This window comes from Clarias gariepinus, chromosome 28 (assembly GCF_024256425.1).
Source record: "Clarias gariepinus isolate MV-2021 ecotype Netherlands chromosome 28, CGAR_prim_01v2, whole genome shotgun sequence".
In the NCBI taxonomy this organism is placed as follows: Eukaryota; Metazoa; Chordata; class Actinopteri; order Siluriformes; family Clariidae; genus Clarias; species Clarias gariepinus.
Genome location: NC_071127.1, coordinates 6,195,825 through 6,209,107, shown reverse-complemented (window position 1 = coordinate 6,209,107; position 13,283 = coordinate 6,195,825). Strand labels below are relative to the sequence as shown.

At 38.2% G+C, this 13,283-nt stretch overlaps 1 protein-coding gene across 1 annotated transcript in view; it reads right to left on the bottom strand.

Moving 5' to 3' along the window:
• The window catches only part of LOC128516061 (NACHT, LRR and PYD domains-containing protein 5-like), a 33,129-nt gene extending 19,846 nt beyond the window's left edge, over window positions 1-13,283 (bottom strand). Inside the window, exons 1-5 of the mRNA XM_053490365.1 lie at window positions 13,169-13,283; window positions 11,757-11,899; window positions 7,413-7,529; window positions 4,640-4,693; window positions 2,652-4,418 (exon numbers count right to left, since the gene is read on the bottom strand). Of these exons, the coding sequence (XP_053346340.1) occupies window positions 2,652-4,418; window positions 4,640-4,693; window positions 7,413-7,529; window positions 11,757-11,809 (1,991 nt within the window). The 5' untranslated portion in view covers window positions 11,810-11,899; window positions 13,169-13,283. The remainder of the gene's footprint in view (window positions 1-2,651; window positions 4,419-4,639; window positions 4,694-7,412; window positions 7,530-11,756; window positions 11,900-13,168) is intronic.

The window sequence follows — 13,283 nt, the reverse complement described above, 5'->3', positions numbered from 1 at the left end:
GTTGTCTTCTCCACTTAGGTTGATCACTCAGGTTTGTTGACGGTGAGGTGATTGGTTGCTTTACATCTCAAGGAGCCCTCATGTCTGTGTTTCTGGCTCTCCCTTTTAGTTATGTTGTTATAGTTAGTCCTGCCCGAGTCTCTGCTTGCACTCTACAGCAAATATACATTTACATTATACAATATGTGACTGTGACCATTCCTAACTGTTATCTCTCCTCTTCTACTCTCCCCTCTCCTGTTCTCTCTCCCCTCTCTCTCTTCTCTCTCTCCCCCTCTCTCTCTCGTTCCTGAGCTGCCAGTGATCCAGACTTCCTCTGCCCTTCGGACCTGTCTGACCCATTTTGGTGCCGCGCTTTTGGTTGGAGATCTCGTCACATGGATGCCCTGTGTGTCTCTTTGGGATGCGTCTGGTGTCTGGGGTTGGTTTCACTCTACCATGAAGACAGTTCTGGCCTCGACTGGTGTTGACAGCTGTTTCTCTGAGCACTTGACTTGGCTGCAGTTGCTAAATAGTTTAGGACTGGAATTTCCTACAAGTCTACCTGAGTCTCCAATAACTACCTGGACATATTAACATCAATTAACATCACCTGTTATAGCTGAACTGGCTAACACACCTAACACATAGTATGAATGCAGATCAATTCCTGCTTTCTGTTTCACCCAAATGAGGATGGACCTCTCAAGGTTTCTTCCTATTACCATCTCAGGGAGTTTTTCCTTGCCACTGTCGCCCTCGGCTTGCTCACCAGGGACTATCTATAAAACCAACACCAGATCATTTCTTTCTGGAACTCTCTCACTACTCTAATACACATACAGTGACTGGGGTCTGTTGGGTTTGTTGTGGATAAACAAAATGGAGACTACTGGGTGGAGCTGAGCTTCAACAAAATTACACCTTTTTACACTCAAACGTCATTAACCCTAGCAAATCTGAAGCACAGATTTATAAAGTCATTAGACTGTACAAAATGATCCAAAAATTTATTTTCCATAATTTTGCCTCCTTAAGCAAAATGAACAATAGGGATCAAAACATGGCGAACAGTAAACAGAACAGAGGAAACTACAAGAGACGCAGGACAAGAATCTGTAAGAACACAGAGCTTGAATAATGACACTAATCACGGACCAAACCAAACATACCTGTGGAACATACCTGTGGATATATATACACTTTAAGAACAAAACTTGCTTAGCTTTTTGACTAGAGAGACGGTTCCTCTTCTCATCAAGAACATGACATGCTGAACTGAATAGTCTCTCACTGTCTGTGCTAGTGATTGGGCAGGATAAATACCTGTGTGCAACCCGTGCAAGCAATGGAAAGCGGTCTTTGTTCAAGGGCCAGTAGTCAAGAGGATTGTCAATTCTGGCAATGTGTAGTTCAGCAACTAGTCTCTGGTTGTTGTGCGACTGCGCTTGTTCTATCACCGCTGCCGATTGGCCAATGTGGAAATGTTGCATATTGTAATAATACTTCAATACCGCTGATGTGCTTTGTCTTTGATTGGCAGACACGTGATAACAGCTCCAGCATGGGTGAAACCTAACTTGTGCTGCGCGAGGATGGGAGGGGCAGATAATGGCATTTTTGAAAATGCCAAAATTTCAGTGCACCACTATTAAATACATTAATAAGGTTTCTTTTGCACGTGTGAACATTAAATATCCAGCATCACTGTTTTAATAAATCATAATGTCAATAATCTTCCTCATTCTTTCAGCCACCAAGGCATACATTCAACATTTTGTTCCTCTTAAGTGACAGAAACTGTCTTCCACACATTTAATATCTGCCCTTCAGTCTTATTCATTTATTCAGGTGATAGTTATTCTCTTACTTAACTATTTATTCACATTAATACCACTGTATCACCTGAAGCCTCAGCCATCCCAACAATGGACTGTTCTCTCTGTTGAGGTCAGGAAAGCGATTCCGCTCCCTGAAGTCCAACACAGAGAGACTGAGGAGGAGCTTCTTCTCACAGGCGATAAGGTCTCTCAATCACACCACCACACAGTACTGACACACATATGGTCTTTACACACATACACTGGACATTCTGGACATTCGTTTACACTAGTGGCCACTGCACAACTACACCTGGTGGTCACAAGTCACAAGTCACTTTACATTAATCACTTTTTAAGCATCTTTTGCACGGCACTAGTCACTTTAAATATGTGAATTGCACAAACAGTTGACATTACATTACCATTACAACTACCATTCCATACAAAAATTACATAAATATACCTGCCTGTTCAGCTGCTCTTATTGTTTTATATTTCATTATACATTCTTCAAATATTTTCTATATTGTGTATTTTTGCTGTATGGTTATTTATTTATTTTATTTTATTTATTTTTTTAACTTTAGTTTTATATTCTATTTTATCATTTTCTAGTTTTATGTACCCTATATTTTAATTCTCATATTAGTCTTTATTTTAGGTCATGAGCAGTTGCCTAAGCATTTCACTGCATATCGTACTGTGTATGTGACAAATAAAATTTGAATTTGAATTTGAAAATTTGAATTTTGAATTTGAAGCTCAAAACATCTTAAAAGTAAATATTTATCAAGGTGTTTTCAATTTCTCTCTTTGTACAGTAGAACAGATTTATACAGATTTACTTACATTGCTTTTCTGGATGCTGCAATCACAGGCATCACCCTCACAAAAACAGTTTCTGTTATCTTCTCTGGACTGAAATATTTATTCAGGTCAAATTCCTCCAGCTCTTCTGCTGATGTCAGTAAGACAAACACCAGAGCAGACCACTGTGAAGGAGATAGTTCACTTTGTTTTCCAGATTTCAGGTAGTGTTGGATTTCCTCCACTAGAGAATCATCACCCAGTTCATTCAGACAGTGGAACAGATTGATGGATTTCTCTGTAGGAAGATCTTTACTGATCATCTCCTTAATGTAATGAACAGTTTTAATTTTGCTCTGTGAGCTTCTTCCTGTCTGTGTTACTAAGTCATGTAAGAGTTTCTGGTTGGACTCCAGTGAGAGACCCAGAAGAAAGCGGAGGAAAAGATCCAGATATCCAGTCTCACTGTTTAAGGCCTTATCTACAGCACTAATGTGGACATCTGAGATTGTATTAAAGGACTGACACTGTTGAAGAAAATTTCTTTTTTCCCTCATGAATGTCAGGTGCACATACAAAGCTGCGAGATGTTCCTGAATACTTAGATGAACAAAGCAGTACACTTTACTCTGGTGAAGCCCAAACTCCTCTCTGAAGATCTGGGTACACACACCTGAGTACACTGCTGCTTCTCTCACATCAATGCCACACTCTCTCAGGTCTTCATCATAGAAGATCAGGTTCCCTTTCTCCAGCTGCTGAAAAGCAAGTCGTCCCAGTTTGAGAATCATTTCTTCATTACTCTCCTGCTTTTCTGAGTACTTTTCTCTTATGATGTTTATCTGTATGATGAGGAAGTGTGTGTACATTTGAGTCAGAGTCTTGGGGATCTCTCCACTCTCTGCTTCACACAATATTCTCTCTAGAACAGCGGCTGAGATCCAGCAGAAGACTGGGATGTGACACATGATGTAGAGGCTTCTTAATGATTTCAGGTGTGTGATAATGTTATTGGCCAGGCTCTGATCACTGATCCTCTTCCTGAAGTACTCCTCCTTCTGTGGGTCATTGAACCCTCGTACCTCTGTGACTTGATCGACATACTCAGAGGGGATTTGATCAGCTGCTGCTGGTCGGGAGGTGACCCAGATGAGAGCAGAGGGAAGCAGATTCCCTTTGATCAGGTTTATCAGCAGCACAGGCACTAATGCTGATTCAGTTACATCACACACTTTTACTGTGTTCTGGAAATCCAAAGGAAAACGACACTCATCCAATCCATCAAAAATGAACAGAACCTTTTCCAAACTGGAGATTTCTGTTTCTTTTGTTTCCTTAAAACAGACATAAAGGAATTCCATCAGACTCAGTTTCTGGTCCTTCATCAGATTCAGCTCTCTTAAAGGAAGTGGAAATATGAGGGGGACGTCCTGATTGGCTTTTCCTTCAGCCCAGTCAAGAATAAACTTCTGCACAGAGACAGTTTTTCCGATGCCAGCGACTCCCTTTGTCAGCGCAGTTCTGATGGGTTTCTCTTGATCAGATAAGGGCTTTAAGATGTCATTGCAATTGATTGGTCTTTCCTCTGATGTTGTTCTTCTGGATGCTACCTCGATCTGTCTCACCTCATGTTCTTTATTGACGTCTCCACTGTCTCCCTCTGTGACGTAGAGCTCTGTGTAGATCTCATTTAGGAGTGTTCGGTTTTCCTGATTTATTATCACTCCATTTAAACACTCAAACTTCTTCATCAGATTTAATCTGAACTTTTTCTGGAATTCAATTACAGCAGCAGATTCTTGTTCGTGTCTGTGACAGGGTGAAGTAGGAAGACATGGTAAGCAATTGGGTTAATTATTAAAGATTTTTGAAAAGATTCACATTTTCTGAGTGGTTACCACAGACAGTTCTTTATGATTTTGCCATTCTGTATATCTCCTGTATGTTTGCTATTATCTAATCACTCTGTATAAAATAACAGCAGAAAGGTTTTTAATACCATTGTGTGATGTATTTAGTGTTGATCTTACCTTGTATCTGTAATAATTATCTTTTTGATTCTGTCTCCTGTCTTCTGTGGATCACTGGGAACAAACAAAATATTTTAAAGACAATAACTTCAACCAGTTCAATACTACAGCCGAACTTTTAGTCCTAATGTTTCATTTATTCTCTATACTGCTTATCCTGTACATGGTTGTTGTAAACCTAGAGTTTAGTCCTAATTTCAATAAATAGTTTTGTATGAGTGGATTAACATTTGAAGAAAAATATTGTAAAACTGGAAAAGAAATTTGAGGTTTACTATTTTTTTTCTGAACAGTCATTAGAGATGTAACAGAATATTACTACATCATACAGTATGAACAGATAATGTGTTTTACTTTAGCTCTGAGAACTATTGATGTTACCTGTGTACAGATGAGGAGATTCCACGTTTAAAGTTCCAAGGATGATCCATAGACATATCACTCTTCATGGAGACAGAGCTGGGTTCTGGTGAGTCTGATCTCTTCATCTTGACTTCACTGTACAACATTATAGAGTGAACATGAGACAGAAATTAATTGTCTAATCAGCAATTCGTATCATGATACTTTTGTTTAATAATCTTCATGAGCTCCACCTCATCTTACAAACTAGATGGCAGCACCAGAGTGTGTAGCATACAGAGCTCATCAAACACTCTTTTAATATTGACAATGTTAAAAAGTAAAACATATATATATATACATATATATATATATATATATATATATATATATATATATATATATATATATATACACTAGGGGTGTGCATTGGCACTGCCCTCACGATTCGAATATGATTTACCAGGTAACTATTCGATTCAATTCGATTCTATGATGCATTGCGATCCATCAAAATTCTACTGTACACAAGGCAAATTTTTTATCAGTCATGAGGCAATACAAGCAGATATTAAACAACAGATTTTATTGACTGCTATGTGTCTCCTGTATCTTTGACATAAAAGTTATTAAATTAAATAAAATGTGATTAAATAAAATGGTACAGGGTATTGGATATGGCATTTTCAAACCTGAAAAAGAAAACAATCAAAATCAGTGCTTTCAGTGCTTTGAATGAGAAATGTTTCTCTTCTCTCTGCTTAAGAACTATTTAAAATTAAATAAATAGAGCAATAAAATAATTAGGAAATTAGTAGGGAATTGTTCATGCCCCCCATCGCGATGCATTGCCGAATCGATTATTTACATTTGGGCATTTGGCAGACGCTCTTATACAGAGCGACTTACATTTTTATCTCATTACACATCTGAGCAGTTGAGGGTTAAGGGCCTTGCTCAAGGGCCCAACAGTGGCAACTTGGTGGTTGTGGGGTTTGAACCTGGGATCTTCTGAACCATAGTCCAATGCCTTAACCACTGAGCTACCCCTGGCCCCCCAGGGGATTATTGTTACCCCTAATATATACTCAGCAAAAAAAGAAACGTCCCTTTTTCAGGACTGTGTATTTCAACAATAATGTTGTAAAAATCCAAATAACTTTACAGATCTTCATTGTAAAGGGTTTAAACAATGTTTTCCATGCATGTTCAATTAACCATAATCAATTAATTAACATGCACCTGTGGAATGGTCGTTAGGACCTTAACAGCTTACAGAAAGGAGGCATTTAAGGTCACAGTTCTAAAAACGCAGGACACTAAAGAGACTTGTCTACTGACTGTGAAAAACACCCAAAGAAAGATGCCCAGGGTCCCTGCTCATCTGCTTGAACGTGCATTAGGCATGCTGCAGGGAGGCAGGAGGACTGCTGATATGGCTAGGGCGATAAATCACCATGTCCGCACCGTGAGATGTCTAAGACAGCGCTACAGGGAGACAGGAAGGACAGCTGATCATCCTTGCAGTGGAAGACCACGTGTAACAACACCTGCACAGGATCGGTACATCCGAATATCACACCTGCGTGACAGGTACAGGATGGCCACAACAACTGCCCGAGTCACACCAGGAACACACAATCCCTCCATCAGTGCTCAGACTGTCCGCAATAGGCAGTCCATGAGGAGGAGATGCACTGCAGTACTTCAAGCAGCTGGTGGCCACACCAGATACTGACTGGTACTTTTGATTTTGAGCCTCCCTTCATTCAGGGACACATTGTGAAACATTTTTAGTTTATGTCTTATGGTGTTGACTCTTTTAGTGTTCATACAAATATTTACACATTAAGTTTACTGAAAGTACTGTAAAAACAGTTGAAAGTCAGAGGATGTTTCTTTTTTTGCTGAGTATATATATATATATATAAACGACACTTACCAAGAACATGATCTGAGCAGTTGCTCTGTTTATCTAACGATATGGCAGCAGCAGGAGTGTGTGACATTGTGTGTGTTTACTCTATAGCAGGGGTCTCCAAATCCAGTCCCGGAGGGCCAGTGTCCAACACAGTTTGGTGATTCTTCTTCTCAAACACAGCTGATTTAACTAATCTGTTAATTACTAGGTTCAGTGGGTGTGTTTAGGTGTTGGTGAATTACAAACTGTGCTGGTCACTGGCCCTCCAGGACTGAATTTGGAGACCCCTGCTCTATAGTAACTATATAGTACATTTAGTCCTAATTTCAATAAATAGTTTTGTATGAGTGGATTAACATTTGAAGAAAAATATTGTAAAACTGGAAAAGAAATTTGAGGTTTACTATTTTTTTTCTGAACAGTCATTAGAGATGTAACAGAATATTACTACATCATACAGTATGAACAGATAATGTGTTTTACTTTAGCTCTGAGAACTATTGATGTTACCTGTGTACAGATGAGGAGATTCCACGTTTAAAGTTCCAAGGATGATCCATAGACATATCACTCTTCATGGAGACAGAGCTGGGTTCTGGTGAGTCTGATCTCTTCATCTTGACTTCACTGTACAACATTATAGAGTGAACATGAGACAGAAATTAATTGTCTAATCAGCAATTCGTATCATGATACTTTTGTTTAATAATCTTCATGAGCTCCACCTCATCTTACAAACTAGATGGCAGCACCAGAGTGTGTAGCATACAGAGCTCATCAAACACTCTTTTAATATTGACAATGTTAAAAAGTAAAACATATATATATACATATATATTTATATATATATATATATATATATATATATATATATATATATATATATATACACTAGGGGTGTGCATTGGCACTGCCCTCACGATTCGATTATGATTTACCAGGTAACTATTCGATTCAATTCGATTCTATGATGCATTGCGATCCATCAAAATTCTACTGTACACAAGGCAAATTTTTTATCAGTCATGAGGCAATACAAGCAGATATTAAACAACAGATTTTATTGACTGCTATGTGTCTCCTGTATCTTTGACATAAAAGTTATTAAATTAAATAAAATGTGATTAAATAAAATGGTACAGGGTATTGGATATGGCATTTTCAAACCTGAAAAAGAAAACAATCAAAATCAGTGCTTTCAGTGCTTTGAATGAGAAATGTTTCTCTTCTCTCTGCTTAAGAACTATTTAAAATTAAATAAATAGAGCAATAAAATAACAGCCAACTTTTTTCAGCAGTGAACATAAATATATTTTTTTTACACACAGTAAAATAGCAGCTCTAAGACAGGCCACTTCCTGAAGTCCTGTGCAAATATTAAAATAATAAGTAGCACTATTTTAACAACAACCTCCCAAAAATAAAAATTTTCAGTGCAACCACACACAGTAACCAATAATTACTGTGAAAATTTTTTCAAGTAGTAAAGTGCAAACTATTCTCAACAAAACAGCAGCTTAGCAGCTCTAAGACAATGGCAATTATATGCCTGCCCTGATCCTACATCATATCAACTGCATACAACAAAATATCAAGATGTGAAATACAGTAATGTAAACCAAAAATAAAGTGTGTAGGCTTAACCTACTACCAAATTTGTGCAAACAAACAACTCCTTCCGTCTAAGTTTAAAATCACCATCGTCAACAATCCGTTTCAGAGTGAGGAAATGTATAGTTCAACCTAAGCCTACATCATAACTTCTTACTGTTTAGCATTTGGGAATTTCAAGGTTCTTGTGCAAAAACACAAGCTGATCAACATGGTTCGTGTAGTTAGTTGTATTGCCAACGTGCTTGATTTTAGTGTGGCAGATTTTACACACCGCGTAAGACTTGTCTAGTTTCCCATTCACTTCATGAAATCCGAAATGTGCCCAGATGTCCGCTTTCCAAGTTTGGGCGTGTTTTAATAACCCGTCTATCGCGGTCATCTCTCTCTGCCTCAGCCATCTTGCTCGTTGTTGTTGTTATTCCCCCGGAACCGGAAGTATTTGAAACTTCACAACTTTATTTTCGCCAGAAAATAAACAGTGACATAATCGATTATGGCACTTTGCCGCATCAATGCTGAATTGTTCATGCCCCCCATCGCGATGCATTGCCGAATCGATTATTTACATTTAGGCATTTGGCAGATGCTCTTATACAGAGCGACTTACATTTTTATCTCATTACACATCTGAGCAGTTGAGGGTTAAGGGCCTTGCTCAAGGGCCCAACAGTGGCAACTTGGTGGTTGTGGGGTTTGAACCTGAGATCTTCTGAACCATAGTCCAATGCCTTAACCACTGAGCTACCCCTGGCCCCCCAGGGGATTATTGTTACCCCTAATATATACTCAGCAAAAAAAGAAACGTCCCTTTTTCAGGACTGTGTATTTCAACAATAATGTTGTAAAAATCCAAATAACTTTACAGATCTTCATTGTAAAGGGTTTAAACAATGTTTTCCATGCATGTTCAATTAACCATAATCAATTAATTAACATGCACCTGTGGAATGGTCGTTAGGACCTTAACAGCTTACAGAAAGGAGGCATTTAAGGTCACAGTTCTAAAAACGCAGGACACTAAAGAGACTTGTCTACTGACTGTGAAAAACACCCAAAGAAAGATGCCCAGGGTCCCTGCTCATCTGCTTGAACGTGCATTAGGCATGCTGCAGGGAGGCAGGAGGACTGCTGATATGGCTAGGGCGATAAATCACCATGTCCGCACCGTGAGATGTCTAAGACAGCGCTACAGGGAGACAGGAAGGACAGCTGATCATCCTTGCAGTGGAAGACCACGTGTAACAACACCTGCACAGGATCGGTACATCCGAATATCACACCTGCGTGACAGGTACAGGATGGCCACAACAACTGCCCGAGTCACACCAGGAACACACAATCCCTTCATCAGTGCTCAGACTGTCCGCAATAGGCAGTCCATGAGGAGGAGATGCACTACTGCAGTACTTCAAGCAGCTGGTGGCCACACCAGATACTGACTGGTACTTTTGATTTTGAGCCTCCCTTCATTCAGGGACACATTGTGAAACATTTTTAGTTTATGTCTTATGGTGTTGACTCTTTTAGTGTTCATACAAATATTTACACATTAAGTTTACTGAAAGTAAAAACAGTTGAAAGTCAGAGGATGTTTCTTTTTTTTGCTGAGTATATATATATATATATATATATATATATATATATATATATAAATATATAAACGACACTTACCAAGAACATGATCTGAGCAGTTGCTCTGTTTATCTAACGATATGGCAGCAGCAGGAGTGTGTGACATTGTGTGTGTTTACTCTTTAGCAGGGGTCTCCAAATCCAGTCCCGGAGGGCCAGTGTCCAACACAGTTTGGTGATTCTTCTTCTCAAACACAGCTGATTTAACTAATCTGTTAATTACTAGGTTCAGTGGGTGTGTTTAGGTGTTGGTGAATTACAAACTGTGCTGGTCACTGGCCCTCCAGGACTGAATTTGGAGACCCCTGCTCTATAGTAACATTTAGAGCTTTACTGTAGGATCCACACCTCATCATTATCCATATACATTGTGATTATTTCCCTTCAGGATCTCACACAAATGCTGTCAGGATAGTGGGAATAGATTTATAACTCTGAAGAGAATGTGGATAATAACGGAGTGTGTGTTGCTCTCTGGTTTTTATTTCCAGTTCTCATACAGTAAATGAACCTTTTTACATGAAATGCACACTCAAGCATGCACACCTTGTTTCTGGCCCTGCAAACGCATCCAAGCACTTTCTCTCTCCCTCTTTCTGTCTCACACACACACACACACAATCCCTCTCCTCAGGTGTGTGTTATTTTCTGTAACTTTACTTGACTCCGCCCCTCACCATAGACATTAGCTTTAATTAATAGTTATATTTTATTGCTGATACTCGGCTTTTCGTTGGATTTTTAAAGACATGATTACATTTATTTAGTGAAGTTTTCATCTTTATTGTCTTCATTGTTAGTTATCACAGGCACAAAACAACCTCAAGCTAAATTTAAAACCTGAAACCTGAATAAGAGCTATTAACTATTTGTGCCAATACTAGTATGATTAATCAATTAATCATTTCAGTAATCAATATATTAATCAATAATCACAATAGTCGTTAGTTGCAGCCCCGCTTTAGTGTACTTAGTGTTTTTCTGTTGCGTCACATCAGTTTTTTTTCAGGAAAGATCCAATCATAGCACATAGGACAAACACCAGGCCAACAGCCTTGTCTCATTCTCTCTGCATGAACTTGGGAAAATAATAATGAAACTTGTGTTTAACATGATCACACTACCCAGAATTCACAGCAGATCCACAGTGCAGCCATCTGAAGGTAGTTACTGTAAACTGCTGTATATACATACACTCCAGTTTATATCACGGTTGGCTTGACAACAATCTAAAATGCAGGTTAAAATCAACACCTGTGTGCTGTGCTTGATGTCATACTCGTGTCTAACACCATTCAGAAGCACAGTGTGTTTGTACTGGTGGTGTGATTTTATATTAATTAAATTAAATAAATAAATAAGTTAACACTGCCTGTTCATTATTGTGAAGCCTGTATAGCGATATGTCTTATATCATGACATTAGTGTATTGTCTCATGACTACTGTTTACTTTTTAACTGCACTTTTTAAGAACATCTTTTTACAATGAACAGAATCTGGTATTTTTGTCAGGTGGTGTCTATGTTATTTATTATTTTTATGAATACTCACTACATATATTAGATATGAATGTTCAGTGGCTAAAACACTAGGACACAGTAACTTACTGAGTTTCTGAGGGTGGGGTCTCATTCTCTGTCTCCAGATCAGGGCTCTCCATGTTTGAATGTTAGTGTATGTACAGAGAGCTCACGGACACACTGCTGAATCCTGAAGATGCTGATCTCTACTGCTGGAATAAATTATACTCCTAAACACACAACAACAATCATGAAATTAATAAATATTTACTTGATTTAAGGAAATTGTATTTAGTCAGATATAATCACAGCAGAGGGATTATGAGCGTTATGCAGTGTGTCATGTCATACTGGTGCAGAGAGAGAGAGAGAGAGAGAGAGAGAGAGAGAGATTTCTGTTTGTGTAGTATATAGGGAATAGATGTCATTCAGGTAAAGTCTGAAGCTACATGTTCTGAATTATTAGGAGTAAAGGGCAGGTGAAAAGGGTTAAACATGATCAGGACAAAACTGACAAAATGTCCAAATCTGAAAGAGTTCCATCAGAATGCCATGTTGATCTCTTCAGCAGGATCCTGATGATTTATTGTTCCTGGAAAGACTGAACTGTAAACAAATACATGTGATTGTCAGGAGCTGCAGTTTGTCTGAATAAAAAGCATTAAAGGCAGTACTTGGTGTAAAAACTTTGCTTTAAAATAAATGTACATGATCCAGTTAAACACGTTCTCTCCAAATCCCATTGCATACAGTTTTATTAATAATCCCTCTTTTAATAGCAAACTGTATCATAATCCTTCTCCACATCACAATAACTGCAGTCACCGTCTCTTTATTTACTTTGTCTTTCCTTATCTTATCTTCTAACCACAGCACTGATCCACAGTGTTTCTTCCTCTCCTGAATACACTTTAGTAGAGTGACAGCATACCTGTGTGTTCCTCTCCCTCACACACTCCTTTAATACTCCAGGCTCTAACTCATGACCCGACACACACACATGCTGGATGGAGTTCAGCATGATTTCCGCCAAAGGGAATTAAACTAGAACGAAGTTCATTGATGCCAAATTTTGGTTTTGGTTTAGTTTTAGAAGGTTTGAAGAGTTAGAATTTATTCATAAAAAAATACCATTAAAAAAAACAAAAAAACTAATCTGTGATCAACAGACAACCTTACAGAAATAATGGTAAATACACAACACAGCGTGTGGCCTTTTCTGGACTTCTGTTAAAATCAAGTCTTAAACTTTATTATTCTTTTGTTCCAGATTATTAAATCTAAATTCACACAAACACTTTGAATGTTTAATTAATAATAAACAGAGGAGATAAACTCAGTATATAACACACACAGGAGATAAACAGTTCAGTTCCGCTGAAATGACGCAATTTTCCTGCTGTTTTTACACCAGCTCAATAAGATATAACACGAGTTTTATATTAAATATAAACTCATTATTCCGATATAAAGGTGTTTCTGATAAAGAAATCACTCACTTTTACTCAGCAGTCCTTGTTGTGTGACATTAATATCACCGTTTCTGCCTGGAGTTAGTTTATTTGTTTTTTTCCAGCAGAAACAAAATGGAGTCTGTGAGAGAAACACTTTCAC